Here is a 13348-nt window from a genome sequence, read left to right as displayed (position 1 = left end):
AATTATAATTCAATTCATTTAAAAAGTACAATATTGCACGCAAGGAATTTGTTTAAAAAAAAAAATAATTTAGACCTCTACAAAAAGCTAAAAGGAAAAACCACTGCAAAATTAAGATGAGAAGAAATATTCAAACCCAACAGGAATCAAGACATCTGTGTATAAGAAACAAGAAGTGCACAATATATACAGATATATAGATAGAAAAGTAGAAAGGCTATTGTTCAGCGCTCTTCCAAAATATTTATACCAGTTTACTGTGACATTAAACATTTCTAATTGTAAATTTATCAGAATAAAATGTATCTCTAGTGCAGTATTGTATATTTCTATATCGTGAACGTTCCTCAGGCTAAGAGGTAGTGACAAAAATATGGAAAACACAAGAAAAATGGGCCTGAGATAAAGAAAAAAAAAATTCAATTTAAAGTAGGTGAAATATATAAATTATACAGCTTGGGTTGAAAAAAACAAACAAAGATACATTGTGGTTATTTTATAAAGATCCATTCTGATGTAAAGTTGCCATAATGGGAATTTCTCACCAGAATTGCCTATTATCGGATAAAAATAAATTACATTTTCTTTTACATTGTCAAAGCTTTATTTCCTTAGTTATTAAAACCTAAGCTTTTTACAATACATGCAAGTCATTTTCTTAAATAATGAAAATGACATTGTCGTGCCAAGGCAAGCCTATCCAGCTGGCTACCTGTATTTGAACAGTGGACACAAGAGACATTTGTTGCCCTGTGGCTACCTGAGAATACCATAGCATATATAGAGTAATACTGCCAAAACAAGGGCGCAAGTGCTTCGAGCGTTGGGAAAGTAAGATCCGACCTTTGCTTTCTCAAAGTATGGGGTTTTTTTATGCCAATATGACAGTTTATTATACAAACAAGTCTTCAAAAGCAATTATCCCGGTTATAAAGAGATATTTAAAATGACATTTACAAGCACCTCTGATAATGGTTATCGCTGTTCAGCAACATGCGCTGTTTATAAGGAGGAGTCCTTAATGAAAAGGTAGGATGCATCCAGTCGCCACAGCTGAAGTCTCAATAGAATCAGTTCAAGCAATAAACAGTGTGACCGTGCTGCTGGTGGAGTTTCCCCGTACACACAGGCACACATATGTATACACACAGGCACACATATGTATACACACTTACACATACTCACCCACACACCATCCTACACTCATGCATACACTCTCATTCTAACCAATATACATACACATTTATTCATACTCTCCCCCACCATCATTTCTGTCTAGCGCCCGCTTTCACAGTGGGATCATGTACCCTCATGTTAACGTGACCCTGATGGATTCCTGTCTCCCCAGGCCTGCCCAAAATTGTTTACAAAAGGGCCAGTATGACCTGAACCGTCCTGGTCCCAATCTGACAGGACATTCGTAAACAATCTTGGACCGGCCCAGAGAGCAATTGGCCTCCTGCCCCCGGGACAGTCTGCTCCTGCAGACAATTAGCACTATTATCTATTATGCTTAGCTTTCCGACAAATTTACAAAGCAAATAAGTGAGACATAAACACCCCCCCCCCCCCCCCAAGTTATCCAAAAATACATATAAAATATTGTTGTCGATTTCATTAACACCGCTTGATCCCTGGCTCTAAATAGGTTAAACAATGCAATTATAATTTAAATTACTCCGTAATTGCTTCACCACTAATAGGATATGAAACAATATTGCCACGAATTATGTAATGCATTATAAATGTGGCTAGATTAAATTAAACGAGACTCGCTGTTAAGTAAATCAACATATGGTGCGTATAAGGCGCCGATCTGACCAAGTTGGTGGTTCTCTCTCACATACTTCAATTTGGAAGTCGGAGAGAACTCCCACCGTTCACCTTGTTTCACACACATGTATTGTCAGTGGGGTACGTAGCAGTGCGCAGGTTTAAATTACTTAAAGCAGAAGTGCAGTAAAGAGTACATTTAACAAGGGACCCAGGGTACCTGCACAAAACAGACAAAAAGGTACTTTGAGACTTTTTGCAACAAATATTATATACATATGCCCTACAACCATAGGACAATAAAACGATATAAGATAACGGGAGTGCTCCTTTAATCATACTTGGAAGGAAGCAATGGTTAAAGGTTGAGAGATCCCGCTCCATCAATGCACTTTGATGCATACCCCACTAAATCTACTTTCTGGCCCAGTGGAAGCAGCTATGCTGTTCTATTCCTAAATATACACACTGATGTTTCTGAAGATCTACATTAGTTCTGTCGTTTTGCTTCCAAATAAAAGAATCGGAAGCGAGAAAGCTCTCTATGCATGTGAAGAACTACTATATAAAGATATTACCAGATGCAGCCATGCTGAATTAATCTACGGTACTCGGAGAAATCGGTAATTAAACTTGTAGCAGAAAACAGAGCAGACAATGAATTCTAGTTGCAACAACAATAAATCAGCTAAGCTTTTCGATGTTTGTCTTAGGATATTACTATTTTTAAAACCAAGTATAAATATGATTATACATAACTTTTATAGATGCTAAAAAAATAAATTTTTACATTCTATATATAGTTGAAACTAGATTGTGTTAGCTTAAATCGGACTTGTTCAAGAATCTGAAGAACCCCAGTAAGGGAAAACTCTTTCAAGGTGTTGACATCCAAGGTATGGATTACCTTTACCTTGGCCACCTTTACAAACAAAATGACATAGTACCAGAGCCAAATGGTTTACTGTACAAACTAAACAGGTTACTAGTTTAAGTATAGTATCTGTCTCATAAATTCATAAGTTGTAAAAGCCACGGCTTGCGAAGGAATGCATCGGATGTAATTGAGAGACAAGCCACGATATAGCCCTCTCCTTATCCCATGTTCTTTGCAAACATACTTTAGAGTCTGAAGCATGGTCCTAAAAACAAAGTGGAGGAAAATGCCCAATTAAAATACTTTAACACTTTAATTCTCCTTAATGTACTACCCTTTAAGCAGACAATTCACAAAGAAGCCTGGAGATTCCCCCAATTCAGCAATCTGATGAAGTGGTCAATACATGCAACATAAGGTACAGCCAGGCCAAGTTTAGCTACTCAGTGGGGTTTAGTTAGGACAAAAAAAAGCTATCAATAAAAAAATTAAAAATAAATAAAGTTTTGGCACTGCCCTTTTTTTAATTAAGCTTGAAAACATGGTCTTGAAGACAAGAGAAGAGGAAGGTGAAAGGGAAATCACAAAATATAAGGGGAGGGAGGCATTGCATAAATGTAAAAATGCATAAACCTGGTGATAATTATTTGGTCCTTTTAAGGCGACTAATTTTAGGTACCAATATTTTGACTGTTCTCTGCATATATACGTTACTAATATTGCATATACTCATACGCATTTCAGGCTTACCGACACTTTTCAGAATCTGGCAGTATTGCTGCTAACTGCATACGGCGTCTGGTTACGTCCAGCGGATAGCTACAATTTAAAATTAGATCGGTGTCATCAAACATCATTAAAGTAAAAGTTATTTTTTTCTGCAGTGCACTACCTAATCGTAAAAAACTTCAAACAACGTTAGTATTTAGGGAGCGGAACAATCCTGATCTCTGTGGTGTTGTGGGAATTAAGTTAATATCGAGCTTCACTTCATAAAAGATAAGTATTGCCAAATACATCCAAATTTAAAGGATTTATAATAGGATTAGCTATTAATGGGTCCACTTAGAGAATTCTTTAATGATTGATTGACTGTATGTTCAAAGTTCATTGGTAAACCTCTGCAGCAATGATCCGCAAAATATCTTATGGAAAACAAGAAAATAAATGGATGGCATTTGGGTAGACTCATGAGCTCCCATAGTACAGCGCTGCAGAATGATGGCACTGTATAAAATCAATTAAAAATCATAATTACAAGAGCAGGCTTTACCATCACCATGAAATACCTTTCAGTCAATTATTGGAAAACATATGGAGAAATACTATTAATGATGCACATAAAGCGTGAAATACAATTAAACTGAAGTGCTCCCAATGCATCAAACAATAAATAAATAAAAAAATAGAACTCACGAGATGGTCTGTGCGATCGCGCCTGCCATACCACCGCACAATAAGCTTGCATGCGTCTTCAAAACCAAAACATCTGGGTTATCCAAGCTTGGCTTTCCCAGTATGTCTGGTGCATGCCGAAGCCCATTAGTCTTCAAGGTCTCAAAAGTGAAGAATGAAAATCCTAAAGAAGAGGGGGAAAAAAAATGAACTAAAACCAACATTGATATTTAATTATAAGATAAGGCATTTCCACTTCCAAGTCCCCATGTACAACACACGTACACTGCTCTCCCTTGTGGAGACCAGCCCCGCTGCTGCCTATCTTCATGAATTTAACTGGGAGAAAGCATAGGGTGCCGGATTCATGATGGCAACCCTCCAAAACCCTGGGCGCCAGGGAGCAGTTTCTAGTGACCATGGTGACCGGGGTTTGACAAGTAGCCCATCAGGATGTACAGGCATATCCTGACTTTGCTGCAGCGGCGGGGACATCTCCATGCCACTACTCCAGAGATCAGGCTGCCTATTGACAGCCCGGACTCTCCCGTTGACAGAAAGAACATCCCCGGCTTCCTTCCAACTGATTGCGTGTAACGTTACTCGCTGCGAGCGCCGGTACACCATCATTCAAGGAAAGCCAGATCAGGCGGCCCCTTTTGGTAGGTGTCTCTGCTGACACGCACCGGACGTTCACTTAAGGACAGGAGTGAAGTATTTTAATAAAGAGTCCACCGAGTTAAAAAAATCACTACTAAACCTCATAAGTCAATAGTATCAAGAAATATGTAATAATGGGTAATATGTAAAGCATGGATCTGTGGGGTATGACAGTAACGAGGATATGCAGCTGAACATAAAACTTACAGAATAGAAGAAAATTTAAGCAAGATTGCAAAGATATGATTTTAGGATAGGGTTTTTTTGTTTTTATGATAATTTATGTATTCCCATTTTTTAAAAAAAAGGCCCTTCTACTTCTGAACAAAATGATGATTTGTGCGAGTTTATCAAAAATGGAAAAAGGAAGTTATGGTTTAACAAATATGGTAAAAAGGACAAAATATTTTGGTCCTTTAGTTATGAAAACCCCCTGGACCAAGGAGGTTAACAAGTAGGCTTCTCGGCATATTAAGACCAATGTAATTACTTAAGTTTCTTGCGAGCCTTACCTGCGTAGGGGGCCATTCCTACAATGGTAGGAACTAGACCTCTGTAAAACCCAGGGAGCCCTCCTTCCTGGTAAAAACAACAAGAAAAGGCAATTTACATACATAAAAAAAAGCACCGCTTAATAGGATTCATAAAAACACAGTTTTAATTCGGTACTTTTATCTTCTTTTGTGTATATTACTCCTAACGACTTAACGAAGAAAGACTGTCAGGAAGAAACTCAATATGGGTTACGTACGGAAAGTGATTCTGGTCCCAGGCTTGGAAAGTGGTCTTATCGCCATAACAACACCAATCAGAAGGATCATTTCATCCGCTGCCATTTTCACAGTTTTTTAGCATTACCTTTTATACGTAACCAATTCTATAAAATGTTACTTATTACAGCCAAGCTTCTGTTTTTCATATTGATGTATACTTTAAAGGTCACTATCTCACAGAAGTGACCTAATTAAAGCTAGAATATTCTTTTCCATAACTTAAATGGGAGGACTCGTCCAATAAAAAAAGTTAAAGTGCTTTTAATAGCTTCAACTATAAACATAAAAGCATGAAGGTCACCTAGTAAGGTATGTTGTACAGGTTGAGTATTCCTTATCTGAAATGCTTGGGACCTGAAGTATTTCTGGTAACGTATCCGTCTTCTCACACGTGTCTACTCGGTCGGTCAGGCTTCTCCCTGCGGACCCAGGGTGCTTCTGGTCTGTTGTTCAAGCTTCCTCAGGGTCCAGAAAATGGAGCGCAAGTGCTCTGGCGAAACCTGAACGGACCAGAAACGTGCTGGGATTGTGAGGAGTAGCCTGAACAACGGACCAGGAGGTGAGGAAAGGATCTAACGGCCACAGGATGGTCAGACATCTCATTCCTGCCTCCCCCCTTATCTGAATTTATGCTATCTGAAAAACAATTTGGGGTAAGGCATTTTTAGATAAGGGATACTCAGTCTGTACTGCGATGCGGGCTTCTTGCAAAGGAGTGAAGACTTCTGTAAAAGTTATTAAAAAAGTCTACCTTTGTGTATATTATTTTGAAGGCATGAATAATGCCGTTATATCGGTGTTCTCCTGTCACTTGAAACGCAAGACGTGCTCTGACCATGTCCAAAGGGTACGTGAAAATCACTGCTGTCATACCTGGAATATAAACACAATTATAGGTTATTTAAAGCAAATGTATCAGCACGTGATCATATTCTAGAAGGTTTACAAATGTATTATTACTAGTATATATATTTTTTTTATTCTACATAACAGTGCAGCTGCATATTAGACATCTTTAAGTATTCTAATTCTGTTATTCTTGGCCTAATCTACATAGACAAACAGCCTCAGGCCCAGACTGGTCCAGTGGGCCACTGGTGGACAGCGCCATATCCTCACCTGATCTGCTGCTCTAGCGGCAGATTAGGTGGCACGGCACACAGCCACTGTCTGGATGCTATGCAAGCAAAAAAGTATCCCGTGGCCATAAATATCCAGCCGTCAGCAGCACTTATGTCATCAGGCTGGCCTTAAAGTGGCAGGGGCGCCCCACCATCGCCAGTCCGGCCCTGAACACCCTGACTCCTTTATCATACTGTCTGTGATAAACAATGGAACAATTCCGTTTTAATCAACCATCCAGACATTCTGACCAATGAAAGTCTAAGGCAGAATGGACTACTTTGGTACTGCCATAAAGCAGCAGCTCAGTGTGGTGACTGAAGAAGGAAAAGTACCCAAAATATCACATGACTGACAATGGCAGCCTTCAGGTCTGAAGATAAAAACCCTATACAGTAAATAAGCCAAAGTAATGTTGCTTACTGAATAAAATGAGCAATACATACACAAAAAAATAAAATATACCGGTATATAGGATTATTTATAAAAAAAACAAAACTGTGGTTTCAACTCACTGAACTCCCCTTGCATTATAAAAGCACTCTCTCTTTGTGCATCGCTCACATCTCACAGATTAAATCTGATTTATAGAGGGCCTTTCAAGATCTTCTAGTTGCTGAAGCTCTCTGCATTTTGGTATAATATGAGGGCAGGAAATAATGCTGCTCCTGCCCAAACATGCCATAGCTCTCAGATCCCATAAGGTATAAAACCAATGTCAGACAACTATACTACATATTTATTACAATTAGATCCATGACTTTTATTTGTCAAAATACATTTAAAACTGCGATGGGGGGGGAGAGTTGCCCTTCAGTGGTGATTGACAACCAAATCATATATGAATAGCTGTAGGACACCAAGGTGCTGACACTAAAACCTGCCATTTAAAGAAAAAAAGGGGATGATTTAAATTGCGCATGTTCATGTAGCATTACCTGCCATTGATCCAGCCAATAATCTGTGCACATGCTCAGATTTTCCAATTCTCTTGCGTATTAACTGGAAAAAAATTACATTTGTAATAAATACATATACATACCTCCCAACATTTCAAATGGCCAAAAAGGGACAATTCTGGTCTGGGCGTGGCTCAGGGTGTGGTCATGGGTGTGGCTCATGGGGCAGGGCTTTACCACACCCTGTAAGGGACTTTTACTCTTACTCTTATCTGCATAGAAATATGCATGATGTATACATTTCTACTGTTTATTTATCTATATATCGATGTGACTTGTAGGGCACCGTGATATATTCATACCCAGGAAACATTCTAAGCTTCTAGAAAACAGGGACACTAGTCCAAAAGATGCACAGTCCCTCGAAAATAGGGACACTTGGGAGGTATGCAAAAGTGACGCTGTAAAGAGAACCAAAGATTCACAAATTTGAATTTGTCTTTATAATAAATAATGGAATCACAAGACTGACCATCAATGGTAGGGAGTCAAGAGAAACCTGCTGCTATGTATTCATGTAGCCAGGACATAGCTGCAGAATTGTGTCTAACCTGTGATTTTAACACAAGCAGGTTGATGATTCGAACGTCATTTATTTAAAAAATAAATAAAAGTCAAACTTTTGGAGGTTAGCGGAATTACCGTTGTTAAATTAAGCCTTTAACATAATGATTCTAAATGCCTATTATACTCTAACCCATTTCAGAAAGCACAGCTTCCTGATTCTGGCACTTCTGCTCCATGTTGATATTATTAGGTAAGAGCAGATCACGAGCCAAAAAACTAAGATATAGTCAACATAAAAAGGAGAAAGAAGATGGAGGGGGAAGCCAATGTATATAATTCTGTACAAACAATCAGGTTCATACGTTTATGACGGGAGTTTCTTGATACTTTTTTTTATGGTGAAGCTATTTTTTTTTTTGTATAGTTGCATGATTTCATAAAGAAGGTGACCTTGATGTTCAGTAAATAAACAGTCGGTAAAAAAAAAAACCTGAGGCAAATAGATTTAATAGAAAAATGTAATAAAAAATCATATAGAAAAAGCATTCCACATAGTTTTTTGTCTTGTATTATGTGATAATAGTAATTTGAATATTGTATGAAATATCATTAGAAGCAAAATAACATATTTACCTAAAGTAAATTATTAAAGAGGACTTACTAGATACCAATAATTCACATACCTGTAAAACCAAACAACATGAGCCATTTGTTGCTTCACAGAGCAGATCATCCTACAGATCTCCAAAGTGTAAAATATATATATATATATATATATATATATATCTCTATCTATCTATCTGATTCTGCAAGGATTTGGAACACTGGATAGAGCAGCTGCTGTATAAGCCCTGAGAATAGGGCAGGCTAAGGATTCAGACCAAGAATGGGGGATCCATCAATTCTCTCACTCATGTATCTATCCCACGTTACATGCCGAGTGTATTCAACACAAGGAAAAGAATATTGCATGAAACTACGAAGTAAAGATTTAGTTGGACTAAATAAATCCTGTTGCCCACATTAGACAGGAATTATACAAAAAGCCGCTTTCACCATCATCCAAACTCCTGGTCTAAAATTTGATTATTTTTTATTTATTTTTTTTGTTTTGTTTTTTTGCAACAAACTGCATTGGTGTTGGCCAAATTTCAGAATGTATATTTATAATCAATTAAACAAAAGAACTGCAAGCTCCAAGCCTGTGGGGCTCTTTGGCCCCTGCTGCAAAGCCTGTATATTCTAACCAAAGTTATATTAAATAGAGCAAGAGCAATACGAGCATGGAAGAAGGTCGAGACTTGGACGTGAGCTGCAGCCAGTCCTGGGCAGATACAGCTAGACAGTGCTCAAGGCAAAATTAATAGAGACTACATTTAAAGACAGATAGCAGTAAAAAAAAAAAACAAACAAACAAAAAAAAAAAACCAAAAAAAACACAATACACAACAACGTGTGAAGTAGTCACATTTCCCTTGTTTTAGGACAGTGAATGTTTACATGCACAATATAGCACAGTTTGTACATTCACTCCTGTGTCCCAGGAAGCATCCTGAATAAAGTCTATTAAAGTACTTTGTAGGTACTTTCATATGCATTCACTAAACCTAAAAGATAAAAAGACTTTATCTTCAGGAGAAGCTGCAGCACAATGCTTCCTCTGTGGTTTCACATGGCAGCTTCATGCAATCAATCAGTGGCAAGAAAGAGCTCCCATCGCAAAATAGGTGCACTTTCTGCACATGCGCACAGAAGCCACCCCACTCCTGGAACCCCCACTAACCCACCGCTGGAGCTGACTGCTAGTGAGATGTGTTTCCTCCATGCATTTCCAAGGGACCACAAAGTTTTCATACGTATTAAATTGCTTATGATGGCTGAAGTGTCCCTTAAAGCTCTAAGTTTAGCATCTGTACTGCACACAAACGCATAATTATACCTGGTGTTTTATGGGGTTATTTTTTAAAAAAAAATTCAATGGAACCAATTAAAATAATGGTGCATGTACTACCATGGTAGTTATTCACAGAGGTAAAAAGCAAACAAAGCTCGAGGAGACGGAGCAGTCAGCGCGAATACATACCTTTTTGTACTTGTCAAACGCCATGAACTGGATAGCACCGTAAGGAAATATCCTGACCATCATTGCCCCATTTCCTTTATACAGCCCAATAAAACCTTCCTTCTTCCTGACTGCAAATACTGTGGACAGCACCCCTATAAAAAGAACATAGGAGAAGAGAGAAAAGAGGAGAGTGTGAGCTTATTACAAAATGTAATGCGATATTAGATGTAGTTACAAAAAATTTGATTTAAAACCATGAACCATCCATTGCAACTTCGTAGGACTAAATTTAGTGGGGGGGGGGGGATAAAACACAAAGCTAAAACAATTGGAGGTAAAAAAAAAAATGTAAACAATGTTTTAAAACAAACAACTATATGGCTGCTATACCTAGGCCTGAATAAGCCATTAGGAATAAAGGACAGAGGGCTCTGCTGTGTTGGTTCATATTTGTTAAGCGCACAGCATGTCTAGTTTTATCAGGGCCAAATGCTAACCGGCAGGATGACTCGGGCCGACCAGCTATGGGTGGTGGAAGCAAAGTGGGGTCACATAATATTCTATTACGAGATCCCACAATGGCAGCAGGACGCAAGACAGGCTCTGTGTATGTGTAAGAAAGAGTGCGTGCGTGCAAGCGTGCGTAATGATGCCAGCTCTCTGCTGCAAATGCTTGTCCCTACTACTTACCCAAGTGTCTGTAATGGATGTTCTGAGCTTGAAGCAAAATCTTAATCCTGTCTAAAGGCGCTATGGTTGTTTTTGCACAACAGCTTGCAACACCTAATAAAACACAAGTACGACATATGTTTTAGTAAACGGATCATATATATTCCCATCCTTGGACAATATCTTTAAACTACGCATGCACTACTTATAATCACAAAATCTATTCCCCTAAAAAGGTCATCTATACATTTTTTCCATGGATTTATACAGTGGGCTGAACTGTAAAATTCAAGCATTTGAGAAAAGCGTTAGGACCACCTTATGGAAGAATTACAATTTCACCTATACTTTTCCAAACACGGTCTTATGACTTAACAATAATGTTTGCGCTGAATTACCTCCCGCTACGAACGAACGCAGCCAGTAGTAGTCCCTATAGCCTGCTTTAGGAATTCCAGTACTGGACGTGGTGATGGTAGCTTCAGAAGTCATCTTCTAAGTCAGGGAGGGATGATTTCTCTAGAAGAGCTGTGAAGGAAAGGAACACCATGTAAAACAAATGCTATTTCAGTATGAAAGCAGTTTCATGCCAGCTTAAACACAGATGTACTCATTTTAATAACGCTGTCAATCAACCTTCAGTGAAGAGTAGAAAAATGATTGATCCAAATGAAAATGAATAAGTATATTTAACAAACTGGCATCCTTTTACTTTTAGGTGCATTTGACATGTTCTTCATCCGCTGCATCTTGCCATCTTACACCTGCAATGCCTTGGGCCAAGTATAAAGGGTGCAGCCAGGGCCGGCCCAAGGCAAAATGCCGCCCCCCCCCCTTATCTACCCTTCCTCTCCTCCCCCCCCCCCCCCCTTGTACTTACCTTTCAGCAGTCCTGCGCCGGCACTCAGCATTACAAGCCGGCACCGAGACCGAACAGGGAGACTCGCCGCAGAGGAGAGAGCGAGGGGCGGCGAGCGGGTACTGACAGCTTGGTAAGCGAAAACCACTCGGCGCCCCTTTCTCTCTCTTTCGCTTAAAAAAAAAAAAAAAAAAAAGGGCTTGGGGCGGCAAAGTTCCGCCCCTTCAAAAGTGCGGCCTGGAGCAGTTACCCCACTCGGCTCCATTGTCGGGCCGGCCCTGGGTGCAGCCATAAAGAACCCTTTGCAAGATTTGTGTACGTAATCAAAAATGCACTAAAGCTGTTAAACGAGGCCAAGGCTCTGATCCCCCTTCCTTTGGGGAACGGGTCGCGAGGGTGGAGAGCGTGCGGGTTCTCGAGGAGTTGGTGGCCAGAGATGCGGGTTGCGGGGAAAGACACGGGAGGACGTGGTTTTATTGGTCCCGTTATGTGGCCGATCCTTCGACGCAGGCCCTTTTATATTAAAATCTTTTGTTCCTTGGGAACGTCGTGCCTTCTTTTGTTTGCGTCACCATGCTGTAACCATTTGTGTTTTTGTTTTCCAATTCATACATATTGGACTTACTGTGGCTTTTTATCTCTCTGTGTGCAGCCAATTTGCACAAACAGGACACGACACTGGAAACCTCACCCTTATCTGCCCCGGTTTTCTCTGATAAGGATGACATAAGGCAGGGGCCAGGGTTAAAAAGAAACACTTGTTACCCAATTACCTTGGCTTTAGGTAACAATTACTCCGTTAAAAGTATTTACAAAAGCTTGTCATGCTACCTTAACACAAAACGGTTTAGGGGGGGCCTACACATTGTGCCGTAATGTTACCAATCTGAAAGGTTACTGTATCTGGCATCCCTCCATCACATTAAGATTGGTGCCATGTTTGCGTACGTTCAATCGGTCGGAATTGAGCAACAGCAAGTGCTCAGATTTGGACTGTGACCTGGATCTGCCCAAGAATACATTTGCTATGTTAAAAAAACTTATCTTTATATTTTGGGTTGTCTCCCCAATGTTTATAGAATTACACGACCACATTAACATAAGTAAAAACTAAATATCGCATGTAAAATATCACATAATATTTTACCACTTATTTTGAGGAGAATAAATCTATAGAGCGAGTCAACCCAAAAAATAAATACATGGTTTTTCTAACATCCAGTCCCCGAGATCTTAGGGTTTGCGATGTCACTTTAAATAGACTTTGGCGATATACAATCACGTCTTTGCTTATAAAACCGCACTATTTTTCACTTCTTTATGGCTTGAATAAGACCCCTGTGTAGGATCGAAACATTGTCACTTACGGTGAACTAAAGGACACTACATTATGGAGTGCTGAGTGATAATCGTTACTTCTTGAAACTCTGTAACCGGATATACCGGTAGGAGTCCTACTACGGCACCCAGATTGTGAATGCTGCCCGACATTACTCGTTTACGTTGTTTCGCGTGGATGTCACCAACATAGATACAGCGGTCACAAAGAACTTGGTGCCCTCCTTCAAGGTTCAATAAGTGCGGTTCAGCTGTTCTATTTATACAGTTCATCTAAATGTAGCAGACAAATCTCACTTGTCCAGGTCAATTTGAAAAGAAAATACTGTTTCTTTTTACAAAACACATTTC

General features: G+C 39.3%; 1 protein-coding gene across 1 annotated transcript; it reads right to left on the bottom strand.

Annotated features, from left to right (window-relative positions):
* Positions 1 to 2758: 2758 nt before the first annotated feature.
* Positions 2759 to 10212, bottom strand: LOC149298924 (mitochondrial coenzyme A transporter SLC25A16-like). Its single transcript, XM_089486939.1, has 7 exons — positions 10150 to 10212; positions 7539 to 7602; positions 6230 to 6351; positions 5218 to 5284; positions 4067 to 4229; positions 3401 to 3469; positions 2759 to 2915 (listed from the first exon to the last, which is right to left on the bottom strand). Exons 1-7 carry the CDS (start codon positions 10210 to 10212, stop codon positions 2759 to 2761), a joined length of 705 nt encoding a protein of 234 aa, XP_089343065.1.
* Positions 10213 to 13348: the final 3136 nt, after the last annotated feature.

Source organism: Sceloporus occidentalis, unplaced genomic scaffold, assembly GCF_023333645.1.
Source record: "Sceloporus occidentalis isolate IW3139 unplaced genomic scaffold, rSceOcc1.0.p SCAF_30, whole genome shotgun sequence".
Classification (NCBI taxonomy): domain Eukaryota; kingdom Metazoa; phylum Chordata; class Lepidosauria; order Squamata; family Phrynosomatidae; genus Sceloporus; species Sceloporus occidentalis.
This window is presented reverse-complemented; position numbering and strand designations above follow the sequence as displayed.